At 39.7% G+C, this 27,675-nt stretch overlaps 1 protein-coding gene across 3 annotated transcripts in view; it reads left to right on the top strand.

Moving 5' to 3' along the window:
• The window catches only part of PTPN4 (protein tyrosine phosphatase non-receptor type 4), a 193,787-nt gene that overhangs the window by 93,879 nt on the left and 72,233 nt on the right, over positions 1-27,675 (top strand). For all 3 annotated transcript variants that reach the window (XM_062184611.1, XM_062184543.1, XM_062184597.1), the window contains 2 exons: positions 4,072-4,159; positions 24,912-25,000. In XM_062184611.1, the coding sequence (XP_062040595.1) occupies positions 4,072-4,159; positions 24,912-25,000 (177 nt within the window). The remainder of the gene's footprint in view (positions 1-4,071; positions 4,160-24,911; positions 25,001-27,675) is intronic.

The following is a 27,675-nucleotide window of genomic DNA, read 5'->3' as shown; positions in this document are numbered from 1 at the left end:
TGCCTAAAATACTCTCATGGGCTCTTCAGCCAGATCCGAATGCCTTAAGGGCTGAATCTGAGGACAGAGTGAAAAATAGCATTTTTTTCATTCATAGCAGTTTTCAAAATTTTTTTGTGTGAGTGTAATTTTCTGTGATATACTATTTCAAGAAGAGATATTTTGAATAGAAAGTAATATCTACATCATTTAATGATGTATAATTCAGTTTTGCTTTTACAAATGATTTAGAATAATCATGGAGTAGGGCCAGTGTTGTGTGGTAGGCTGAACCAGCATCCCATTTCAGAGTGCTGATTTAGGTTCTAGCTGTTGTGCTTCTGATCCAGGTCCCTGCTAATGTGCCTGGGAAGGCAGCAGAAGATGACCCAAATGCTTGGGTCCCTGCCAGCCATGTACAAGACCCAGATGGAGTTCTTGGTTCCTGGTTTTGTCCTGGACCAGCCCCGGCTATGTTGTGGCTGTTTGGAAAGTAAACCAGCAGATGGAAATGCTCTCCCTCTTTCTCTCTTGCTCTGCATTTCAAGTACATAAATAAATAAATCTTAAAAAAAAAAATTCTTGGAGGACTTAAGCAGTGTTGCATATTGGCTAAGAGTCTTAACTAGAGAGCCAGACTGCTTGTTTTGAAATCTGATAAGATTGGTTACTGGAGCCCGCACTGTGGCGTAGCGGGTAAAGCCCCTGCCTGCAGTGCCGGCATCCCATATGGGCACTGGTTCGTGTCCCGGCTGCTTCACTTCCAATCCAGCTCTCTGCTGTGACCTGGGAAAGCAGTAGAAGATGGCCCAAGTCCTTGGGCTCCTGTACCCACATGAGAGACCCTCGTGGAAGTCCTGGCTCCTGGCTTCAGATTAGCGCAGCTCCAGCTGTTGCAGCCATCTAGGGAGTGAAGCAGTGCATAGAAGACCTCTCTCTTCCTCTCTGCCTCTCCTTCTCTCTCTGTGTGTAACTCTTTCAAATAAATAAATAAATAAATCTTTAAAACAAAACAAAACAAAAAAAGGGTGATTACTACCTTACTGCTTTGGCTAAATTGCTTTATGTATCTGTTTCCTTATATATAAACCAAGGACAGTAAAAGTATCTATCTTAGAATTATTGTAAGTCTTAAGTGAGTTTATATACACAAAGTTCTTAGAGCAGTGCTCAGGACATAGTAAATACTGAAGAATGGTCAGCTCTTATTAAGAAATCGCTCTTGGTATGGCCCATTTATCTAAAACAAATTAGTAAACTATAACCCATTACATATGCTTACAGAGTCCACGCACTTGAATGATTTGTACATTTTAAGTTCTTGGAAAAAAGGAAAAAAGAATTTGTGGCATGTGAAATTTTATGAAATTCAGTGTCCATAAACAAACACTCTTTGGAACACAGATAACCCTCATTTGTTTTTATGGTGTTTGTGACTGCTTTCTTAGTGTGCCACAGAGACCATATGGATTGAAATCTTGAAATATTTACTAAGTCTTTCCAGTGACAGCTATGCTGACTCCTGATCTAATATAAACTAATGACTAAGAATCTTAATAAGACTGGCCTACTGCAGGGGGCTATAAAATCTCATTTATAATTAAAATTTTACATACATACAGCATACTAGAATCAAAATGTTTGGGGATAAACCAGATTTTAAAAATATACCAGTAATAAGCCGGCGCCGCGGCTCAGTAGGCTAATCCTCCGCCTTGCGGCGCCGGCACACCGGGTTCTAGTCCCGGTCGGGGCTCCGGATTCTGTCCCGGTTGCCCCTCTTCCAGGCCAGCTCTCTGCTGTGGCCCGGGAGTGCAGTGGAGGATGGCCCAAGTGCTTGGGCCCTGCACCCTATGGGAGACCAGGAGAAGCACCTGGCTCCTGCCATCGGATCAGCGCGGTGCGCCGGCCGTGGCGGCCATTGGAGGGTGAACCAACGGCAAAGGAAGACCTTTCTCTCTGTCTCTCTCTCTCTCTCACTGTCCACTCTGCCTGTCAAAAAAAAAAAAAAAATATATATATATATATATATCAGTAATAAAAAACCTATGTAAGGAAAAGATTTATGCATTTAACAAGATACCAACTATATATTTCTATTTTTTAAAAGTTTTACTTATTTACTTGAGAGGTAGAGTTACAGAGAGAGGGAGAGACAGAGAGAAAGGTCTTCCATGTGCTGGTTCACTCCCCAAATGGCTGCAATGGCTGGAGTAGAGCAGATCAGAAGCCAGGAGCTTCTTCCAGGTCTCCCATGTGGGTGCAGGGGCCCAAGGACTTGGGCCATCTTCTACTGCTTTTCCAGGCCAAAGCAGAGAGCTGGATTAGAAGAGAAGCAGCCAGGAAACAACTGGCAGCCATATGGGATGCTGACGCCGCAGGTGGAGGCTTAGCCCACTACACCACAGCACTGACCCCCTCTTTAAAAAAAAAAAAAGTATTTATTTCATTTTAAAAACAGAATTACACACATGGTTGGGGGGGGGGGGGGTCTTCCATCTGCTGGGTTCATTCCCCAAATGGCTGCAACAGCCAGAGCTGCGCCAATCCAAAGCCAGGAGCCTGGAGCTTTTTCTGTGTCCCCCTCATGGGCGCAGAGGCGCAAGGACTTGGGCCATCTCCTACTGCCTTCCCAGGCCATAGCAGAGAACTGGATTGGAAGTGGAGCAGCTGGGACTTGAATTGGTGCCCGTATGGGATGCTGGCACTGCAAGTAGGGGCTTTACCCACTAAGACACAGCACCGGCCCCTCTATTTGACTTTAAAAATAAATTTGTCAGATCTTTAAATATCCAGTTTAACTGAAGGAACCTTGTATTTAGCATAGTTGATTTATAAAAAAGGGAAGTGCATCTGCTTTTTGGAAGGAGTTAATTTATGATTATGCATTTGAGCTTGCTGGCTCCTTTTTGAAGGTTGTTTTTGCTTTTGTGATTTACTGCCTTTCTTTGCTCTAGAACTGTATATAAAATAGAAATACATCTATTTTTAAAGGCTTTACATTTAGAGCATGATTCTCAAACTTGGGTTCATTAAGAGTCACTTGGGACTCTTGTTAAACATGAACAGTTTGGACCTCATCACTTCTTTCTCAGACCCCATGACACTGTACTTCAGAAACTTTGTGAAGACCAGTTCTTCCCCAGTATGTCATCCTTGTATTTTTATAAGGTATTGGGAAATAAAATAAAAGTGAATTACTACTAAAATAAAATGGAGAAATAAAACACAAACATAAGACCAAGTCCAGTATTCTTACGGTTGGATTCAGTCGATAAAAAATTATTCTAGGGGCCGTGCTGTGATACAGTAGGTTAAGCCTCTGCCTGCCATGCCCACTTCTGATATAGGTGCCAGTTCTAATCCCAGCTGCTCTACTTCCAATTCAGCTCCCTGCTAATGGCCTAGGAAAGCAGCAGAGAATGGCCCAAGTGCTTGGTTCCCTGTACCTATGTGGGAGACCTGAAATAAACTCTTGGCTCCTGGCTTCAATCAGCCCAGTTCCTGCCATTGCAGCCGTTTGGGGAGTGAACTAGCAGATGGAAGTTCTCTCTCTCTGTCCCTCTCTCTGTCTGTAATTCTGCCTCTCAAATAAATACATAAATCTTAAAAGTGAAATTACTCTATTGGGTTCTTATAAAATATTTTGATCCTATAAGTTCCTATACTTGTGAATCAATACCTGTCTTAGTACCACACTCTGAGAAGGGCTGATCTCGTGGTTGCCTCAGAATCTTCTTGCTTTAGAAGAACACAGTGAACTTAAATGCAAGTCTGGATATGAACCAAATTTTGAGATATAACTGCTTTTAAGTTATATCTTAAAGTGAGTGGCTTTGTTATAGCCATGAGAACAGCGAACATTTCTTTTTAAACTTAACTGTATTATTGTACTTTTGGAAAGTAGTAATTTGAGTAACTGAAAATGTGCCCTCCAGACAAGTTAGGTGTTACTGTTACAGAGTTGAAGTTTTTTATGTGTTTTGTAAAAGATTTAATTAGACTGCCTAAATTTTTTCAGATAAGTGCCATTTTAAAAATTTGACCATAGTTATGATTGATCTAATTTTTACCCTAATGATTTCATTACAGAGGCTTAAGTCCTGCAGAAGCAGAATTTAATTATCTAAACACAGCACGTACCTTAGAACTGTATGGAGTTGAATTCCACTATGCAAGGGTAAGTGAACAAACTTACTTTGATGTTGCTGTTGGGTTAGGTCCTCTTGCTTAGGGTAGTTTCTGTAATTCCTTGATAGATCACACAGCAAGTGGAGTAGCTTGTGGCTGCTGCCTACAGAACTGCACTGAGAAGTTTGTCTGAATATAGTATTCACACAGTAACTTATGCTTCAGTACTTGATGAGAAGGATGGTTAAAATAGAGTCTTCAAGGAAGTGTTTTATGTTCTAAAGATAATTTTTGCACATCATGAGAAACAGTGCCTTTATAATAGTTTACAAAATAATAGTTGAATTATAGGAAAAGCAGTTTTGTATAATTCTTTGATAATCATGGTTATAAAAGATGCTCTCATCATTTAGTGGCATCGTGGTAATTTATATCTATAAAGCACAAAATGAAGCATATTAACATATTTTTGGTTTGTTTCTCCCCATCCCTTTATTAAAATGGAATTTGTTATCACTGGCTTTTCCTGTACAATACTCTAAACTTTTTCCTGTGTCAAACTTTGCTTCCTTTGGAGATTGTTATCCTCTGTCCATCAGCACATTTGTGAGTGGCTATCCACTTGTATCTCTCTTCACCTGTATTCCTTCTAGTGAGTTCTTTATCAAGAGATTATACTTCAGGAGTACCTGGAGTACAGCCTGTCTCTATTACCAGTGAAAAATGGGGTTACAAATAAGCTTTGATTGACTTTATTCCCATGGGTCAGATTGTTGAACCTAATAAGGATATCATTCTGAAAAGGGAACTAAGGGCTAAGCTATTCCTTAAGTAGCTATTTTGAATTTATTTTAATGTTCAGACAAGCAAGATCTCAAATTTCTACTCCATGTAATGGTTTTATCCCTTGGGGCTTCATATGACCATGAGAGGAGTTTTATTCTTCTGTTTTATAAAGTTTGTGTCGATCTCTGTTTAAAAAGACTGGATGACTTGCTTTCCTCAAATGATTATGTCTTACAATTCTGTATGTTTGTGCCTTGGAATTCTGTCCAATTCCATTTATAATGTATATACATTGGATGTAGCTCTTAAGACACTGCTTTGGGGATACCTGTATCCCATATTAGAGTGCCTGATCTGAGGACGAACTCCTCTGCTTCCGATCAAGCTTCCTGTTGATACACACTCTGGAGGCAGCAGATGATGCCTCAAGTACTTGAGTCCCTGCCACCCACATGGGAGACCTAGCTTGATTTCTGGGCTTCTGGCTTCAGCCTGGCCCAGCTCTGGCTGTTATAGGCATTTGGAGAGTGAACCAGTGCATGGAAGAGTGCTTTCTCTTGCTCTCTCTTTCCCTCTTCCTTTCAAATCAAACTAAATCAATAAGAAATAAAAATAAATAAATGAAATGTGTGGGGAACTCTTGAACTTTTGCTTTCTTTTTGGGTCCATTACTTTTGAACACAATTCTACACAATGTAATGTAGTTGAGACTATTATTATAACTAGATTTTGTTCTTTATTCTAATAGATTTTACTACCGATGGAACTTTATATATGTAAATTATGATTAAAAATAAACACCCAAAATAGTGATTTTACTTCTTAGCAGTTTTCTAAACATAAGTTTATAGAGACAGCTTTCGATGAAATATAAAAAGAATTGGACTTCCTTTTTTTAAAATTTAAAAGACAGGGCTAGTTCTCATATCTAATTACCCATACTATTAATTTGGTTAAGGTAGTTTTTAGTTTGTTTAAGTTATTAGATTGTAAAGCTGTTTCTTAGCCCCAAATATAGAGTACCAGACTAAAGGAATTTAAATTTTAAATGGTTGGAGTTATTTAGAAACATATTCTGTACACATACAGAAAAAGGCTAAGGAAGGACACTTTTCTTACATTGGATGTTGAGGGCTTAAGATGAGAATACACAAATACTCAGTCAACCTGAAGAGACATTTTGTGACATTAAGAACAAAAAGGTATGTGGTAGATGAAGGACAAATGTAAGAGAACATTTGATGGCCGGCGCCGTGGCTTAACAGGCTAATCCTCCGCCTTGCGGCACCGGCACACCAGGTTCTAGTCCCGGTTAGGGCGCCAGATTCTATCCCGGTTGCCCCTCTTCCAGGCCAGCTCTCTGCTATGGCCTGGGAAGACAGTGGAGGATGGCCCAAGTGCTTGGGCCCTGCACCCGCATGGGAGACCAGGAGAAGCACCTGGCTCCTGGCTTCGGATCAGCAAGATGCGCCAGCCGCAGCGGCCATTTGAGGGTGAACCAACAGCGAAAAGGAAGACCTTTCTCTCTGTCTCTCTCTCTCTCACTATCCACTCTTCCTGTCAAAAAAAAAAAAAAGAGAGAGAGAGAGAACATTTGAGTTTCAATTGAATATCACAGGCAAAAGCATATTTGAAATATTTTATTTTTACAAGGAAGATGTTTTCTCTCTGCCTTTAGAATGTAGATTGAAAAAAATCAGAGAAATTATTCATCACAAACTCAAATACAGTTACGTCTTAGGACAGTCAATGCAGTGGATCTTTTATATACTTGCACAGGGTTGGTTGGCACTAAGGATTACCTCATGAACAAAACACCCATTGTCCCTGCCCTCATGGAGGAGGTCACAGGATAGTGGTGGAGAAAGAAGGGGAATACAAATTGACAATCAAACACATGAAAATAGTAAGAGGAAAAAAAGAATACTGTGGGACCATATGGCAGGAATATCAAATCCAGCTTAAGAGCAAATGGTTAGAAAAGCTTCTTAGAAGAAGTAATATATTTATGAATACAGAAGAATAAATAAGAATTAGTCAACAGAATAATTTTCACTGTAGAACCATCAACATGAATGAAGATTTGAGATCAAGAGAAAACGTGACATATTTTAAAAAATGAAGCATCTAGTAGGACTAGAAGATTATATAATAGAGGAATAAGGAATAGTAAAAAAAAAGAATAAAAATGAATGACAATTTCAAGATGGAGAAAGAAAAAAGATTTGAGGGGAAGGAGCAAAGGGATATGTTATTTTTAAAGCAATATACAGTGAATGGATTGTGGAGTGGGGGTGAGGTTCAGTTCTGCTAGTTTTAACATGTGAATACATTTGTAGGACTTCTGCCACAATCAGAATGCAGAGTGATTCTATCCCCTCAGAAAATGCATACTTGTACTATGCCTTTGTAAGTTGAAACCCTGATGTCTGACAGCTACCATTCTTTCCTCAGAACCTGTACTTCTGTCTTTTCTGAAATGTCATATTAATGGAATCTTACACTGTGTCACCTTTTGAGACTGGCTTTTATTTACACTACTTTTGAGATTGTCCAACATCGTGTATGTTTTCAGTAGTTCATTGCTTTCTATTGCTGAGTAATTGTCCTTTGTGTGGGTGTAATATGATTTATCCATTCGCCATTGAAGGACATCTGGATTGTTTCTAGTTTTGTGATAGTATTTGTATGCTTGTTTGTGTTTTATTTAATTTAAAAAGCTGCTATATGTGGGTTTTTGTGTGAATTGTAATTTCCATTTCTTTGGGGTGAATCTTACAGAGTGGGATTGCTGGGTCATATGGTAAAGACTCTTATGTGTTTAACTGTAGATAAAATTGCAAAACTATCCTGGGAGCTGTGACACAGCTGGCTAAGCCACCACATGGGATGCTCAACAGCCCATCCCACATGAGGGTGCCAGTTTTAGTCTCAGCTATCCTGCTGCCATCCAGTTCCCTGATGATATTGCCTGGGAAGCTGCAAGTAATGCCTTGAGTACTTGAGTCTCTGCCACCCACATAGGAGACACAGATGCAGTTCCTGGCTCCTGACTTCTACCTGGCCCAGCCTAGGCTGTTGCAATCGTTCAGGGGGGTGAACCAGCGATTGGAAATTAAACAACGAATCCCTGACCCCCTCCCCACCACCTTTCAAATGAATAAGTAAATAAATCTTTAAAAAGAAACTGCCACGCTGTTTTCTAGAGTGGCTATACCACTTTGCTTCTCCACTAGCCATGTTGATTGACAAGCTCCAATTGATTCACATTCTTTCCAGCACATTTAGTTTCTGTTTTTTAAGCTTTTTTATAGATATGTTTTATCTCATCACATTTCCTTAGTAATGATTAATGGTGCTCAATATCATGTCTTTGATAAAGTTTCTTTTTTGTTTTTTCCCTTTTTTAAAAAATATTTATTTATTTGAAAGGCAGAGTTATGGAGAGAGAGAGAGAGAGAGAGAGAGCGAGCGAGCTTTCATCCACTGGTTCACTTCCCAAATGGCTGCAATGACCAGGAGTGGACCAGGCTGAAGCCAAGAGCCAGGAACTTCTTCTGGATCTCCCACATGAATGGTAGGGACCCAAGCACTTGGGCTATCTTTGCTGCTTTCCTAGGCACATTAGCAAAGAGCTGGATGGGAAGTGGAGCAGCCAGGAGATGAACTGGTGCCCATGTGAGATGTCGGCACTGCAGGTGCTTTAACCCGCTGAGCTACAGCACCAGCTCCTTTATTCCCATTTTTAAGTTGATCTCTTAATGTTGAGTTTTAGGTTTATATTTTCTAGATACAGTTTTGTTGAATATGTGACTTGCAGATGTTTTTTCCCAATCATTAGTGTCCCTCCTATTCTCTCAACAGTGTCTTTCATAGAACAGAAGAAAAGAGGTAGATTCTGAGGTCCCTTATTCAGTCACTGATAGAACACATAGAAAATCAGCAATATATAAAAGATATAAAAAATGTAAAAAATATTAACAGTGCATTGGCCGGTGCCGTGGCTTAACAGGCTAATCCTCCGCCTTACGACACCGGCACACCAGGTTCTAGTCCCGGTTGGGGCGCCGGATTCTATCCCAGTTGCCCCTCTTTCAGGCCAGCTCTCTGCTATGGCCTGGGAAGGCAGTGGAGGATGGCCCAAGTCCTTGGGCCCTGCACCCACATAGGAGACCAGGAGAAGCACCTGGCTCCTGGCTTCAGATCAGCAAGATGCGCCGGCCGCAGCGGCCATTTGAGGGTGAACCAACAGCAAAAAGGAAGACCTTTCTCTCTGTCTCTCTCTCTCACTATCCACTCTGCCTGTCAAAACAAAACAAAACAAAACAAAAACAGTGCATTAACAATCTTGACTTAGTCTATAGAGATTACTATAGCCAACAACTTCAGTCTATACATTCTTTTCAAATGCCAAGAACATATTTTCTGACAACAGTGCATTAAAAACAATAACAAGGTAACAAAATGTTCTCCAGATAGTTAGACAGTAAGAAATATACTTTTGATCAGTTGGTGTTGTGGTGTAGTACATTAAGCTGCCACCTGCAGTGCTGGCATCCCATATGGGTGCCAGTTCATGTCCTGGCTGCTCCACTTCTGATCCAGTACCTTGCTGATGTGCCTGAGAAAAGCAGTAGAAGATGGCCCAAGTGGTTGGGTCTCAGCCTCCCATGTGGGAGACCAGGGTGAAGCTCCTGACTCCTGGCTTCTGCCTGGCCTACCCATGGTCGTTGTGGCTGTTTGAGGAGTGAACCAGCAGGTGGATGCGCTCTCTCTCGATCCCTCACGCGCACTTTCTTTCTCTCTCTCTCTCTCTGTAATTCTGCTTTTCAAATAAATAAATAAATCTTTAAAAATATATATTTTTGAATAAGCCGTAAGTGAAATAATTTGGTTTTAACCAACACTTCCTTTTGCTTTCCTCTCAGAACACTCACCTAGAAAGCATTGACAGTTACCTGTAAGATTGATTAAAATCAATTGACATAATAAAGTAATCTGAAAGATACTTAATAATTTGAATATATTAAATTAGTAGTAAGGATATTGTAGGAACTGAATTTAATTTTTTTGTAAAGACTTTCTGATCACTTTAAAAGACAAAAGGCACTATCTAGAGTACTCATCAAATGAGTGGTTTGAGGGCTCACAAACACCTATCATCTTTACTAGAAAATCAGTCAGTAACTATTAGACTAAGATTTTAGAATAAAAATGCATAAAAGAGCTATGAGCTATCTAAGCCATTGATCCTCACACTGGATCCCTGTATAAGAATGGTCCCAACAATATTAACTATGTTAATATGTTAACTTTGTTTCCAAGTTATCTGAGTGCAAATGTAATCACAGATGGCTTGTCTTTAGGTTTTTAAATTAGATATAGGATGCTCTAAATTAGCCCTAAAAATTTTAACCAAATTTTAGGCTTACTTGTGAATATCTTATTTCCATAGGTATTTGTAATAGTGATGAAGATAATTCTACTGAAAAATAACTTTTGCCCTTCAAAGTTTCAAGAAAAGGAAAGCTTAATGATGCTATTTTGATTATTCATTCACTCAATGAATGTTTTTTGAGCACCTACTATGTTCCAAGTCCCGTTTATAGACACCGTGGATACAGCAGTGAGTAAAGTAGATAAATTCCCACTCTCATGAAGCTTCCATTCTGGTGAACAAGACAAGACTGTAACAATTATGAGTATACCAGAGTTCATAGTTTGACTCCATGGAAGTCAAATTCAGTAGCAGGCAGAATATTCCTCTCTACTGATAGAGGTCAGAATAGCAGTCATCTGTGGAGGGGAGGCTCATGAGGGAGCCTGCTGAGTTTTGGAAAATGCTCTGTATATTGGTTTGTGGTGGTTTCCTAGTAGTATATATAGGTATGTTAACACCTGTGTGTAAAACTTTTGATTTGCATAGTTAAGATTTGTACATTTTATAGTATGCATATTATACTTCAGTTTTTTAAAAAAATTAAATAGGTAATAATGTCTGTTCCTGATAAATGCTATAGAAAAAATAAAGCTGAGAGAGGGAATTGAGACAACCGAAATGGGTACCAGGGAAGGTGTTACTGAGAAGGTAAACAGATTAGAAGGGACCATGCAAACAGCTGGCTGAGGTGGGGGGTATTATTCTAAGCAGAGGAAACAGCATTGAAATAGTAGTGTGTAGCAGTTCAAATAATGGCAACAACCAGTATGGTTGGTGTGCTATAAGCAACAAGAGGACAGTGTTAAGAGACGAGGACAGAGCAGACCAGGGCTTTACAGGACACTATAAGAACTTTGGCTTTTTTTTTTTTTTTTTTTTTTTTTTTTTTAAGATTTGGCTATTTATTTGAAAGTCAGAGAGAGGACAGAGAGAAAGAGATCTTTGAGAAAGAGATATCTTCTCTCCATTGGTTCACTCTCTAGATGGCTGCAACAGCCAGTGCTGGGCCAGGCCAAACCCAAAAGCTTCATCCAGGTCTCCCTTGTGGGTGCAGGGGCTGAAACTTGAGCCATCTTCTGCAGCTTTTCCCAGGCCATTAGCAGGGAGCTGGGTTGAAAGTGGAGCAGCTGGGACATGAATCTGTACCCATATGGGATGCCAGCATTGCAGGCAGTGGCTTTACCTGCTGTGCCACAATAGTGGCCCCAGAACTTTGGCTTGTAATGATAATCAAGGCCATTAGAGGGTTTGAGGAGATAAAAAGTTATTTACTGAGGGCAGCATCATGGCATAGCAGATGAAGCTATGGGTGCCAGTTTGTGTCCCAGCTGTTCCACTCCAGTCCAGCTCCTTGCCTGGGAAAGCAGCAGAAGATGGCCCAGGTGTTGGGCCCCTGCTACCCTCATGGGAGACCTAGAGGAAGCTCCTGACTTCAGCCTGGCTCAGTGCTGGTCATTGAGATCATCTGGGGAGTGAACCAGTGGGTGGAAGATCACACTCTGTATCCTCTATCTCTCTCTGTAACTCTTTCTAATGGATAAATAACTCTTTTTAAAAAGTTATTTACTTATTTTACGTTTTTAAAAGATAATAATGGCTGCTATTTTGAGAGTAGACTATAAAACACTATGGGCAGAGGCTATTACAGAAACGGGCATTTAACCTAAAGGTTAAGATGCCTGTGTCGCATGAGTACTTGGGTTTAGTTCCGACTCTAACTCCGGCTTACTGCCGATTGCAGAACCTAGAAGGCAGCAGTGATGGCTCAGGTTGTGAGAGACTTAGATTGAATTCCCAGCTCTCAGCTTTAGTCTTACCCAGTTGTTGTGGGCATTCAGAGAGTGAACCCATAGATAAGAGCTCTGTCTGTCTGGCTCTCCTTCTCTCTTTAATCTCTCTGCCTCTCAAAAAAAAAAAAAAAAAAAAGGTGTTTTGTGTGTGTGTGTGTGTTTTGTTTTTTTTGTTGTTGTTGTTGTTTTTTTAAGAAGAAACTGCTAACAGTGATGGTGGTTGTAGCAATAGGGTGGTGAAAAATGATCAGATTTTGAATATAGTTTGAGTGTGGAAATGGCATCTTTTTTTGATGTGCTGGCTCTGGTATCTGTGAGAAAAACCAGGGATAATTACAAAGTTTTGCCTATGCTTTCACTGAGCTGAGAAAGACCAGGGAGAAGCAGGTTTAGAAGAATGGATCAACAATTAGTTTTGTGATATGTTAAATCTGTGAAGACTTTTACAAATCCATTGCCGACGGAGGAGATCGGCAGTTCGTGTAGATTGGCGTTCAGAGGAAAGGTCTGGACTAGTACAGACATTTGGGAATGGTCAGCTAATAGGTAATACTTCAAGAGATAAGAGCACAGAGAGTGAATCTAGTAGATATTGAAAAGGCCCAAAGCCAGGGCATTTTGAAGGTAGAATTTGGAGTGGTAAGGAAGAACCATGAAAGGAGACTGAGAAGGATCAGCCATTTGGGATGGGAAAGGTCGCCGTGAGTCAGCAGCAGTTGACTGCATCAGTTGATGCTTATAAGTCAGGGAAGACAAGAACAAAGAATTGGTTGTCACTGGTGGCTCTGCACTCTGAGGGCAGTTTTGAAGGCTTGATGGACAGAGGCCCAAGAATGTAATTTTGAGGGGTTTTGCTGTACAGGGCCATGGTAATAACAGGAAACACCTATGTAGCGTTTACTAAATGTTGGATACCCTTCCTACTGCATTATGTGTACCAACCCCATTTTATCCTTGACAACAGCCCTGCAAGTCACTTTACCTATGGGGGAAAATGAGACAGAGAAATTAAATTAGCCAGACAAGACCTGTTTCTGTGTTTAAGAACCGGCTTATAGCTTCTTACCAAAATCTCAGTTTTAACCTATGGGAATTTGAAGACTTTTTGACAGCTTGACTTGAGTAATCAAATACTTTCACAGTGTAATCTCTTAGCACAGAGAAAAGAATCTCTTCTTTCAAATGGAGCTATACATTTGACTTCATGTCATCCTAGAGTTTTCAGATCACACAATAAATTCCCATAATTCTTTTGTATGCTTTTACTCATTATGACCTGTCTAGGTATAGCATTGTTTTATTGTCGACCATCTTCCTATGTCCAGCATCTTTAGGGCAAATCAGAATAACTTGTTTGCATTCACAAACACTGTGAGATGCACAAACACTTTTTAAAAATCATTAGTGAATATCAGTTCTTTTAATGTTGCTGTAACTGAATACCGCAGACTAGGGACTTTTAAAGAACTATTTATTGAGCTTACGGATCTAGAGTCTAGGAAGTCCGAGAACATGACATCAGGATATGCTCGGCATCTGGTGAGAGCCTTCTTGCCCCATCATCACGTGGCAAGAGCAAGCAAGCATGCCTGGGAGAGCGCATGTCTGTACAAAGTTGCTCAATAACCCGTTAATCTATTGACTCATTAATTCAGGAATGGCTTGATGCATTTATGATGTACCTAACTACTTTAAAAACATAGTGAGAACTGTAAACTAGTGACATGAAAAAGAAATAAATCTAAATGTGAATCAATGGTATAACTAGTAATCAAACAGTACTTTACACTTTGTGTTTCTGTATGGGTGCAAACTGTTGAAATCCTTACTTAATATATACTAAATTGATCTTCTATATATAAAGATAATTGAAAATGAATCTTGATGTGAATGGGATGGGAGAGGGAGCGGGGGATGGGAGGGTTGCAGGTGGGAGGGAAGTTATGGTGGGGGGGGGGGAAGCCACTGTAATCCAAAAGCTGTACTTTGGAAATTTATATTTATTAAATAAAAGTTTAAAAATTAAAAATAAGGGTAAAAGAGAAATTAATTTCAATATACATTGCAGAAAAGTTTTAACTATTCAGATTTTATTATCTATTTGAAAGGCAGAGTGACAGAGAGGGAGAGATAGAGACGGAGAAAGAGAAAGCCTCCATCCACTGATTCACTCCCAACATGGTTGCAATGGCCAGAGCTGGGTCAGGCCAAAGCCAGGAGCCAGAAACTCTATCTGGTCTCCCATGTGGGTGACAGAGACCCAAGCACTGCTAGTGCTGGATGGGAAGTGGAGCAGCCAGGACTTGAACCATCATTCATATAGGATGCTGGCATTGGAGGCAGTGGCTTAATTTCTGTCTTTATTTTTATTTATTTATTTATTTTGGACAGGCAGAATAGACAGTGAGAGAGAGAGAGAGAGAAAGGTCTTCCTTTTCCATTGGTTCACCCCTAATGGCCGCTGTGGCCGGCACGCTATGACCAGCACACCGTGCTAATCCGAAGCCAGGAGCCAGGTGCTTCTCTTGGTCTCCCATGCGGTCGCAGGGCCCAAGGACTTAGGCCATCCTCTACTGCCCTTCTGGGCCACAGCAGAGAGCTGGACTAGAAGAGGAGCAACCGGGACAGAATCCAGTGCCCCGACTGGGACTAGAACCCGGGGTGCTGGTGCCACAGGCGGAGGATTAGCCTATTGAGCCGCAGCGCCGGCCATGGCTTAATTTCTGCACCACAAACACTGGCCCCATAAATACTCATATTTTATAAAGAGTTTTCACAAAGAAATACTTTAGAAAAATTTATTTCTTTATTATTTATTTATAAGGTACAGTGACAGATTTTCCGTCCAGTGGTCTACATTCCAAATACCAGCAAAAGCCAGGTGTGGGCCGGATTGAAGCCCAAGACCCAGAATTGAATCTGAGTCTCATATGGGTGGCAGAAACCCAAGCACTTGATTCATCATCTGTTGCCTCCTGGACATATTAGCAGGAGACTAGTTTGGAAATGGAGTGGCCAGAATGTTAACCAGCACTCTGACGTGGGAAGCCAGCATCCCAAATGGTAGTCTAACCTGCTGTGTTATAACCCCGACCTGGGATAATTTGTTAAAACTTGTAATTGGGGCAGGCGCTGTCCTAGTGCCACTTGGACACCTACAACACAAATCAGAGTTCCTGGGTTTTTTTTTTTTTTTTTTTTACTTATTTTTTTTAACTTTTATTTACTAAATATTAATTTCCAAAGTACAGTTTATGGATTACAATGGCTTTTTCCCTCCCCCATAACTTCCCTTCCACTCGCACCCCTCCCATCTCCCGCTCCCTCTGCCATTCCATTCACATCAAGATTCATTTTCAGGCCGGCGCCGTGGCTTAACAGGCTAATCCTCCGCCTTGCGGCGCTGGCACACCGGGTTCTAGTCCCGGTCGGGGCGCCGGATTCTATCCTGGTTGCCCCTCTTTCAGGCCAGCTCTCTGCTGTGGCCTGGGAAGGCAGTGGAGGATGGCCCAAGTCCTTGGGCCCTGCACCCACATAGGAGACCAGGAGAAGCACCTGGCTCCTGGCTTCAGATCAGCACGATGCGCTGGCCACAGCAGCCATTGGAGGGTGAACCAACGGCAAAAAGGAAGACCTTTCTCTCTCTCTCTCTCTCACTATCCACTCTGCCTGTCAAAAAAAAAAAAAAAAAAAAAAAAAAAAGATTCATGTTCAATTATCTTTATATACAGAAGATCGATTTAGTATATATTAAGTAAAGATTCCATCAGTTTGCACCCACACAGAACATAAAGTGTAAAATACTGTTTCAATACTACTTATAGCATTAATTCACAATGGACAACACATTAAGGACAGAGATCCCACATGAGGAGTAAGTGCACAGTGACTCCTGTTGTTGACTTAACAATTTGACACTCTTGTTTATGGTATCAGTAATCTCCCTAGGCTCTTATCATGAGTTGCCAAGGCTATGGAAGCCTTTTGAGTTCGCCGACTTCGATCTTATTCAGACAAGGTCATAATCAAAGTGGAAGTTCTCTCCTCCCTTCAGAGAAAGGTACCTCCTTTGATGGCCCGTTCTTTCTACTGGGATCTCACTCACAGAGATCTTTCATTTAGGTCTTGTTTTTGTTTTGTTTTTTTTTTTTTGAAAGTGTCTTGGCTTTCCATGCCTAAAATACTCTCATGGGCTTTTCAGCCAGATCCGAATGCCTTAAGGGCTGATTCTGAGGCCAGAGTGCTATTTAGGACATCTGCCATTCTATGAGTCTGCTGTGTATCCCGCTTCCCATGTTGGATCATTTTCTCCCTTTTTTATTCTGTGAGTTAGTATTAGCAGACACTAGTCTTGTTTGTGTGATCCCTTTGACTCTTAGACCTATCAGTGTGATCAGTTGTGAACTGAAATTGATCACTTGGACTAGTGAGATGGCGTTGGTACATGCCACTTTGATGGGATTATATTGTAATCCCCTGGCACATTTCTAACTCCACCATTTGGGGCAAGTCCAATTGAGCATGTCCCAAATTGTGCATCTCCTCCCTCTCTTATTCCCACTCTTATATTTAACAGGGATCACTTTTCAGTTAAATTTAAACACCTAAGAATAATTGTGTGTTAATTACAGAATTCAACCAATAGTATTAAGTAGAACAAAAAAAAAATACTAAAAGGGATAAAGTATTAAATTGTACATCAACAGTCAGGACAAGGGCTGATCAAGTCACTGTTTCTCATAGTGTCCATTTCACTTCAACAGGTTTCCTTTTTTGGTGTTTGGTTAGTTGTCGCCGATAAGGGAGAACATACGATATTTGTCCCTTTGGGACTGGCTTAATTCACTCAGCATGGTGTTTTCCAGATTCCTCCATTTTATTGCAAATGACCGGATTTCATTGTTTTTTGACTGCTGTATAGTTCCTGGGTTTGAGACCTGTCTCCACTGCTGATTCTAGCTTCCTGTTAATGTGCTCACTGGGAGGCAGCAGGTGATGGGTTCAAGGCCTTGGGTCCATGCTGCTTATGTTGGAAATTCAGGTTGAGTTCCTGGCTCCTGTTTTTGACCTGGTTCAGCCCCAACTGTTGAGCACTTGGGGAAAGAACCAGTGGATGGGAGATCTCTGTCTCTTTTTCTCTGTCTCTCTAAATAATATTTAGCAAACCTGTAACTAGACATATAGAAAAACATGTAAGAATTTCCCAAAAGAAATATAAATGATTGGGACTGTGTAATTGTTGTCTCTAATCTAAAATAAAACAATGAAAACAACGAGCTGCTGATTTTAACAACAAAGATTCCAAATAAAAATATCCATTGCAGATCAGACAGTGGAAAAGTGGAAACTGATACATTGTTGAAATATAAATTGTTGGGGCTGGCGCTGTGGTGCAGTAGGTTAATCCTCTGCCTGCAGCACCAGCATTCCATATGGGCACCAGTTCTAGTCCCGGTTGCTCCTCTACCAATCCAGCTCTCTGCTGTGGCCTGTGATAGCAGTATTTGGATTGGCGCAGCTCCACCCTTTGCAGCCAATTGGGAAGTGAACCAGCAGATGTAAGACCTCTCTCTCTCTGTCTCTCCCTCTCACTGTCTGTGACTCTACCTCTCAAATAAATAAATAAAATCTTTAAAAAAAAAAAGAAATATAAATTGGTGTAATTCTTTTTGAGGTAAACATTAATATGAATATAATCTTCGGTCAGTTCCACTTAGGAGACCCTACCCTTTAAAATATTTGTAGTTGTGTGTAAAACAGTTTGTATACACATAAAGATACAGATGAATGTATACCAAAGTGTTAAAATTGGTTATCTCTGGGAGTAAAGAAAAAAGAGGTAAGGAAGATGAGGAGGTGGTCTTTGCCTCTTACCAAGTATTTGTAAGCTGTTTTACAATTGTTTTGTAATTCCAAGTAATTAAGAACATTATTTTAACAGCTACCACATACCATTTAAAATTAATGTTCCTGTTGTGGATGTTTGATACACCAGTTAAACCACCACTTGGAATGCCTATTGGAGTATATGGTTCAGTTCTTGGCTCCAGTTCAAATTACAGCTTCCTGATAATGCGGACTCTGGGAGAAGCAGTTGATGACTCCGTTTGGGTTCTTGCCTCCCACATGAGAGACTCAGATGGAGTTCTAGGCTCCTGTCTTTGGCCTTGGTCCAACCGTGGCTGTTGCAGGTGTTTGGGGAGTAAACCCAAAGGTGGAAGATCTCTGTCTCTCTGCCTCTCTGTCAGTGTCTCCCTGCCATTCAAATAAAAATGAAAATAAATAAATTAAAAATTTTAAAGTGATTAAGTGGAGGGGTCAGCATTGCATTGTAGCAGGTGCCGGCATTCCATATGTATGCTGGTTCATGTCCTGACTGTTCCACATCCAACCAGGCTCCCTGCTAATGGCCTGGGGAAGGCAACAGACAATGGCCCAAGTGGTTGGGCCTCTGCCACCCACATGAGAGACCTGGATAAAGTGCCTGGCTTTGGCCATGGCCCAGCCCTGGGCATTGTGGCCATGTGGGGTATAAACCAAGAGATGGAAGATCTCTCTCTGTCTCTCTGTCTCTGTCTCTCTCCCTCCCTCCCTCCCCCTCCCGCCCCCTTACCCTGTGTGTGTGTGTGTGTGTCTGCCTCTCTCTATAACTCCAACTTTCAAATAAACAAATCTTTTTAAAAAAAAGTGATTGGATGGAAATACTGTTTTAGAAAGAATAGTAAAATTCCCATAAGTTTTACTGATTTGAATTATTATATTCTTTCAGTGTATAATAATACAGAAGTTTGCTAATTAACTTTTTTGTAGAGCAGTAGTCTCCAAAGGAGAGGGGGAAATGATTCTAGAAACCACAGGGGAAAAGTGAAATAAACAGGGTATAGAAAATATGAGAAATAGGCTGGCACCACTGCTCAACAGGCTAATCCTCCGCCTGTGGCGCCAGCACACCGGGTTCTAGTCCAGGCGCCAGATTCTGTCCCGGTTGCCACTCTTCCAGGCTAGCTCTGTGCAGTGGAGGATGGCCCAAGTGCTTGGGCCCTGCACCCGCATGGGAGACCAGGAAGAAGCACCTGGCTCCTGGCTTCAGATCAGCGCAGTGTGCCAGCCATTGGAGGGTGAACCGACAGAAAAAGGAAGACCTTTCTCTCTGTCTCTCTCACTGTCTACTCTGCCTTTTAAAAAGGAAAAAGAAAATATGAGAAATAGAAATTTGTTATATTGAAAATATTAGAACATCAATCATTTCATACTCATACTAGGTTTCCTTCCTTAAACCTGCTTTTGCAAAATAAAACACAGTTACAGATATGTTTTTTTTTTTTTTTTTAATTTTTTGACAGGCTGAGTGGACAGTGAGAGAGAGAGAGAGACAGAGAGAAAGGTCTTCCTTTGCCGTTGGTTCACCCTCTAATGGCCGCCGATATTTTAGTGAATTATTATAAGCTGTATATTCTTGTAACTACCACACAGGCCAAGCAGAACTTCACCAGCTACTCTTCTCCCAATAACAACACCCTCTTCTTCCTACTTAGGATTTTTTCTTGTGTATTTTTTTTTTTTTTTATCACCCAAGTGTGCTTTCCTAAGCTACTACGGCGAGGTTTTTCTCTCTGTGTGTGTGTGTGCGCGTGCATGTGTTTTAACCAGATCATTTTAAATCTTTCTTAATCAACAGGTTCCTTTCTTCCCTTATTCTTCCTTAGAACTCAGCTATTTGGCCGGCGCTGTGGCTTAATAGGCTAATCCTCCGCCTTGTGGCGCCGGCACACTGGGTTCTAGTCCCAGTTGGGGCGCCGGATTCTATCCCGGTTGCCCCTCTTCCAGGCCAGCTCTCTGCTATGGCCCGGGAAGGCAGTGGAGGATGGCCCAAGTGCTTGGGCCCTGCACCCGCATGGGAGACCAGGAGAAGCACCTGGCTCCTGGCTTCGGATCAGTGCGATGCACCAGCCGCGGCGGCCATTGGAGGGTGAACCAACGGCAAAAAGGAAGACCTTTCTCTCTCTCTCTATCTACTCTGCCTGTCAAAAAAAAAGAACTCAGCTATTAAAGATCTAGACCATTTCATCTCTATTTTCTTTCAGATGGGACTTCACACATATTCATGATGTAATTCAACAGGTTCTTTTGTCCTTTGTATTTCCTTCCAGTAGACAGTTTGATCTACTCAGGGATGATCAAACTGAGGATCTCTTTGTTGTATTCTTTTTTCAGAAGGGGCATCGTGTCTGCTTTTTGCTCAGTTTTGATGCTAGCAACTGCTTATGTTCAATGGTTAGATTACTAATTTGTTGTAGGCTGCAAAATAAGCATAATAATTCTCTTTTTCTTATTTGCTGGAGTACTTTTCTAAAGAACCACTTCCATTTTACTAGCCAGTGATATGGAAAACATTTGATATATTTTTAAAGTTTTTTTTCCTACTGACACAAACTTACCATTTTTTTCTTTGTTTGCTTGTTTATTTTAGTTCAAAGGCAGAGAGACAAATAGATATTTGCCAGCTATTAGTTCACTCCTCTAAATACTTGAAACAGTCAGGCCTGGGCCAGCCTGAAGCCAGGAGTCAGGAACTTCATTTGGGTTGCCCACATGGGTGGGAGGAACCCAAATACTTAAGTCAAGATGAGGAATTTATTTTTTGCCAAGGGCCATTTAGATATTTATAAAATCATTTGTGGGCCATACAAAATTGCCAGCTTAAAAGTTAACTTGCTATAGATTTATAGAATTTCAAGTTGTACTTGCAGCTGCTTTGGCAGAGGCAGACCAAATGATGTTATAGGCTTTAAATGTCCCTCAGAATGGATATTCCCTGCCCCTGACTTAAGGCATCATTTACTGCCTTTCATGATACATACAAGCAGGAAGCTCAGTCAGGAAAGGAGGCAGGACTTAATCCCAGGCACTCTAATGAGGAATACAGGCATCTCAAGTGGTAGCTTAACCCATTGTGCCAAAGGCCCACTCCTTGTAGTTTGGTTCTTTCCTTTTATTTACCTAGTTTTCAAAATAATGAATATGAATTCATGGATTAAACATTTTTAATAAATTTCAATATATTATAATTACTTTTCTTATTAAAGCTTAAGTTGTCCCATCTCTGGTCACTAGGGGGCTTTTCTGTTGGTGCCTATGTCTTTTTGACATGACCTTGGTGTTAGTCTGTGATATGCTTCCTTTGTAAACTATATTTTTAATTAATTTATTTTTTTGACTTATGAGCATTTATGCAAAACACAATAAAAATTTAGCAAAATGAATTTAACATTTACTAGTCACTTAGTGGGCTCTTGGGTATTTCCAGTGATGCCTGCCTGGTCTGTCAGGTATACTCTCTTCATTATTACTCTTCATTAAACTTTGCTAGCATGCTTACTGTTACTGTCTGTCTTGCATCTGAATTCTTTCTTTCATGAAGACAAGAAGGCCTGAGGAGTCAATCCCTGGTAACATATTTGGTGACCATGAAGGGACAAGCATGAGTGCAGCAGTAAGTTCTGTGCAACCTTGTATACAGTATTTTTAAATGCTTCAGGCTTATCTTGTTGGTTTTCTGCCAGAGGCATGGAATCAGCCATTTCTCCAAGAAGCCTTGATATCTTTTAATGGAAATGATAGTTCAGAAGCTCAGGCTGGATGTTAAGGATACTTACTCCTACCATGTTAGTCATTATTTCTAGGCCTGTTAAGTGGGATTTATCTGTATTTGTTTCTATGTATGTATATTGAGGAGATACATAGAACATTTTGGTTCTTAGAAAACTTAAGGAATTCTAAAATTCTCTTATATATAATCCTTTGCTTTATTCCATATTACACTGAAAACAGTAATTGTAATATATCAATTATTATGGAAACAAACTTTTAAAAGTTTTATCTCCTTTTCTCCGTTTTTTTATGGTTGCTCTGATTTTTCATTATCATTCCATATAGTCACTGCAAATTACAATCTCTCCCTTTGAATTGTCGTTTAATCTTAGTTCCAGAGGTAACTCAGTAGTTAAAACATAAAAATTTCTTTTTTTTTTTTAAACAGTAGTGAAGCTCATTCATTCATAAGCTTGCCATGTTTTCTTTTTCTTTTTTTTTTTTAATTAATTAATTTATTTATTTATTTTGACAGGCAGAGTGGATAGTGAGGGAGAGAGATAGAGAGAAAGGTCTTCCTTTTTGCCGTTGGTTCACCCTCCAATGGCCGCTGCAGCCAGCGCATCGTGCTGATCCGAAGCCAGGAGCCAGGTGCTTCTCCTGGTCTCCCTTGCGGGTGCAGGGCCCAAGCACTTGGGCCATCCTCCACTGCACTCCCGGGCCATAGCAGAGAGCTGGCCTGGAAGAGGGGCAACCGGGATAGAATCCGGCGCCCCAACTGGGACTAGAACCTGGTGTGCCGGCGCCGCAAGGCGGAGGATTAGCCTGTTAAGCCACGGCGCCGGCCAAAACATAAAAATTTCTATAATTTAAGTTGATGTCAAACTTATTCTCTAATAGCGTGACTAAGTGTAAGTTTAATGTTACCACCTGAAATCAAGTAATGTGAAGTGATGTCATAGTTCATTGATGCTCAGAGTGTGATCCGCAGACTGGAGCTGATCTCTGAACTGTTACTGATCTATGAGGAGGTGAATATGGAAATGAAGTGTAAGCATTTAGGACCTTTTATAGCTGTTTGACATAAAGCATGTTATCAGCATTTTGCAAAAGTATTGATATCATACAGGTTGGAAATTAAAGCAAACATAACTGATCCTTTACTGTATACACAAGGTGTCTCCAAAAAGTTCATAGGAAATGCATATTATGAAAAAATATGCAAGGATTTTAAAATTGTTTGGCATCAACATAAATCTATGTTTTAATTCCTTTTTTCCATGACCTTTTTGAATTGTCCTTGTATAGTTGGAAGAAACTATTTCACATGCAAAATTCAACCCTTGCAAAGCTAACAACTGGTATTTCACATACATGATATGAGACAGATATCTGAAAGAAACATGTAGGTGTTCTCTTCTTTTGTCCTTTTTAAATTTTTTTTTTTTTTTTTAAATTTCATTTACTTGAAGGGCAGAGTGACAGAGAGAGGCCGACGCTGTGGCGCAGTGGGTTAAAGCCCTGGCCTGAAGCACTGGCATCCTGAACGGGAGCCAGTTCTAGTCTCGGCTGCTCCGCTTCTGATCCAGCTCTCTGCTGTGGCCTGGGAAAGCAGCAGAAGATGGCTCAAGTTCTTGGGCCCCTGCACCCATGTGGGAGACCTGGCAGCTTAAATAGCCTCTTACTTGAGTTATCTGTTTGTTGAGTTTGGTGCTTCTCTTTAATAGTATTCCTTAAATGATTGGTGATCTTCAGTTTTATACTCCTTTGACATTTGTGATTTGTGATTCAGTTGGTTGTTGATGCTATTTTTCTTGTGGTAGCCTTCGTTCAGTAACAGTGGAGGAGAGAAGGAATATGTAGTCAGGTATAGATTATGCCTGTAGTTTGCCTTTTTCTATTTGGATTCTTCATGCATTCCTTTGGGGATCACCCATAATTCTATGTTCCTGTCCCTAGTGCCCACAGTTGCTATTTTAATGGACTGTACACACTTCTACTTCTTATCACTCAATCAAGTTGAGGTGGGATTGTGGAATTAGTAGATGCTAATTACCTTAGCTGTTCCCTACCTCGTCATCCTGACAGTAATTTAGAGGCCCTCTCTATTTTGTTTTATCCGTTGTTTCTGTTTCTGTTTCTGTTCCCCATAGAAAAGTCTCTTATCACATAGTTGGGGCTGTAACCTGTACTCTTTTTCCCTCTGTAAATCTGATTTTACCTACTTTATGTCTTTAAGGATTCCTAAAATGTTTGGTACATTGAAAACAATAAGTGTTATAGATTATTTTATGGTGTTGCATATTATTATTTATCTTCTCTGGTGTTTTAATGAAGTTAGAAGTAGAAGGAGAGCGCTTCCTTCTCTTTCCTTCTCTCCCCCCCACTCTTTCCTTCTGCCCCCACAAGTAAAAGAAAAAAAAAAAAAAGTAGAAGGAATGATAAGAGCATTATTCGTTTTCTATCTTTTAGACTCAGGCTGCCATCTTGATCCATACTTAAAATTAACATCCTTTAAAAAAGTGATTTAAGACTTATAATAGTATCTAGAAGCACTTGCTACTGCTTAACAAAAAAAAAAAAAATAGCAGCCAAATTAATATACACTACTACAAAGTGTTCCAAATGAAGAAGAAAAACCTGTTTCTAGATTGATTAGCAAATGAGAAAAGTATTTTAGGCCTACTCCTTCTCTCAATAATACAGGATATTCAAATTAGGACAGTTTGAAATTCTCATTCATATTTCAAAGCACAATTAAAATTTTCTTCCTTGGGGTCTTCCAAACTCAAGAATTGTCCCATACTTCCATGATGTTTCTCATGTGTTAAGTTAATCTTCAGTCTTCTCAAATATTATAAATACTGTTTTATTTAAGGTTCCATTCCACCAAAGTCAGACTTAGTTATAAATTACGGGAAGTTCTCAGTGTTTTTTTTTTGTTTTTTTGTTTTTTTGTTTTTTTTTTTTTGCTTAGAGGAATGAGTTTTACTAGTGCAACATTTAAGTTTTATTTGAAATCTGTTCTTTATTTTTTAAGAGTAACAACACTTGAATTTATAAATATTTTGTAAACCTCTGTCACTTCTGAAAATGTCTCATTGTGCTTTTTAAAAAAACCACTAAACTTATTTTTAAAATACATCTCTGGCAATACAAGTATGTTATTTTAGTTTTTTTGTTTGCTTTTTAAGGATCAAAGTAACAATGAAATTATGATCGGAGTGATGTCAGGAGGAATTCTGATTTATAAGAACAGGGTACGAATGAATACCTTTCCATGGTAAGAACTTGTTACAGACTTTTAATTTTACCACTATATTACCAAATATGATATATGATAGTAAAGAAAGTAACTGTTTATTTTAATGCTGGCAAATTATTATGGTGCATCTTCTACTTTATCACACTTGTAACCTACAAAAATTATTTATTTCATAATTGCTTATTAAAATACAGTGAATTTTTCTCTTAGAGAATCTCTAAATATTTGCTGTTGTAATAACATTAGTGTTTACTGTGACTTCCACCCTGGCAGTGCTGTAAGTACAGCATTTCACGTCAGTGCATTCAGTGGAGTGCCCATGTGTTACTTCTGAATAGGCTGTAACAAAGACCCAGTATTTCGGTGGCTTAAATTGGTGCAAGGAAAGTGAGATTTCTCCATTGGATTTATTTCTTGTCTGGAGTCACTTTACCATGTTGTCCTTGTCCTCATTGTCCAGGATGGCTTACCAACTCACTTTTGTATTCCAGAATTGGGGAAATAGAAAAACAGCATTTTCCACTTGCTTTAAAAGGATAACTTTAAAATTGTAAAAATCACTTAGTGGTCTGGTCTTGTGTATATCTAATATTTTATATTTGTGTCAGTGTATGTTTGATATATTTTAAAATTTTGAAGAATTTTACAAAACCAATGATTTTCTTTAGGGGAAGAACCAAATATAACAGAAATATATTGTATTAATCTGTTTATTTTTATACCTCCTGAAAGATTTTCAGTACTTATGATTTTTATTTAATTAATTTTTGTTTTTATCTTGTTAACATCAATTTACTTTTTAAATTTTTTTACTTTATTTATTTCTGTATTAGAGATAAATATCACCCATCTGCTAATTTATTTCTCAAATGCAACAGCTAGGACTGGCCCAGGATAAAGCCAGGAGCTGGATCTCCTATGTGGTGGCAGGAACCTGCTCACTTGTGCCATCAACACTGCTGTCCAGGCACACATTACTGGGAAGCTGGAATCAGGAGTTAGAGTCCAGACACAAACCCAGTTCTTCTAATATGGAATGTGTTGTGTCAAGGCACCTTAAACACTGCACCAAATGCCCACACCAATTTTTGTGTAGTTATTTTACTTTTTATGAAGATAGGATACCTAACAGAAACAAATATTTTAGCAAACTGCCACAACTTTACTAAAAAAAAAAATAAAGATCAATTTCCTAGATAGGTCACAAAACATGAATAGGGAAATGTAAATTCAGTAACGAATTGACAAAATAGATTTCATTTAAATTAAATACTCTGTTCTTTTAAAAGACACTCATAAGAAAAGGCAAGGGCAAGATATGGTCTTTTTCAAAATAAATATCTGATAAAAGAATTACAAATTGAATCTATAAGTAACTCTTAAAGCTCCTTAGTAAGAGACAAATTGATTGAAAGAAATTGGCAAGATGTTTGAATGACGCTACTTCCTCCAAAGAAGAAACAGAAAATAAGCACATGAAAAGATTCTCTTCACTAATGAAATGTAAATTGGGATTGCTCCAGTTAAAAAGACTGACAGTACCAAGTGATGGCAAGAAAATGGGACACCTAGAGATTTGTTACATTATCAGTGGGAATGCAAAATACTACGCCAACTTTGGAAAGCAGTTTGGCAACTTTTCCTTAAAGTTACTCATAATTTCATTTTTAGCATATAATACAGCCAATTCTTTTCCTATATATCTAGTCTATTCCTGTATATCTAGGAAATCCTAAGTTTGTATAAAGGTTTGTCCGCTAGTATTGACAGCTTCAGCATTCATCATAGTATAAAATAAAAATCCAAATGTCTGTCAGTTGAAAGCATAAATAAATTATGATATAGCCAGACAATGGAATTTTGCTCAGCATTGGAAAGAAATGAACCCTCAAAGCATTATGTTAAGTACAAGACACTAGACACAGAAGTCTACATTGCTTGTTGCCAATTTATATGAAATACTTAATTGGGAACAAATTGTAGAGACAGAAATATCAGTGTTTGCCAGAGACTGAAAATGATAACAGCCTATTAACTGCACAGAGGCATGAAGGGCCCTTTCTGGAATGATGGAACTATGACATGATTGTTGTGGGTAGTGGTTATACAACTGAATATGTTTGTCAAAACTCATTGAATTGTTCACCTAAAATCTGTAAATGTTATGGTTTATGTGCATTATACCCCTGTAAAGCTCATCCATGAAAACTAAATATCACTTAGTGTTTCATCTCAGATCTTGGGGGTTTGTTTGTTTGTTTGTTTGTTTTTAAAGATTTATTTTATTTATTTGAAAGACAGTTACAGAGAGAGGTAGAGACAGAGAGGTCTTCCATGCACTTGTTCACTCCCCAGATGGCTATAATGGCCAGAACTGCACTGATCCAAAGTCAAGAGCCAGGAGCTTCTTCCAGGTCTCCCATGTGGGTGCAGGGGCCCAAGGACTTGGGCCGTCCTCTGCTGCTATCCCAGGCCATAGCAGAGAGCTGGATTGGTAGAGGAGCAACCGGGGCTAGAACTGGAGCCCATTTGGGATGCTGGCACTTCAGGCCAGGGCTTTAACTCACTGCACCACAGCGCCGGCCTCTCAGATCTTGTTTTTAAAAAGGATTTATTTATTTATTTGAAAGAGAGAGAGAGATCTTCCATCCACTATTTCACTCTCCAAATGGCCACAACAGCCAGAGCTGGGC

The sequence above is a fragment of the Lepus europaeus genome, chromosome 1 (assembly GCF_033115175.1).
Source record: "Lepus europaeus isolate LE1 chromosome 1, mLepTim1.pri, whole genome shotgun sequence".
Classification (NCBI taxonomy): domain Eukaryota; kingdom Metazoa; phylum Chordata; class Mammalia; order Lagomorpha; family Leporidae; genus Lepus; species Lepus europaeus.
The sequence above is the reverse complement of the archived record's forward strand: the minus strand, read 5'-3'. Positions and strand labels throughout refer to the sequence as shown.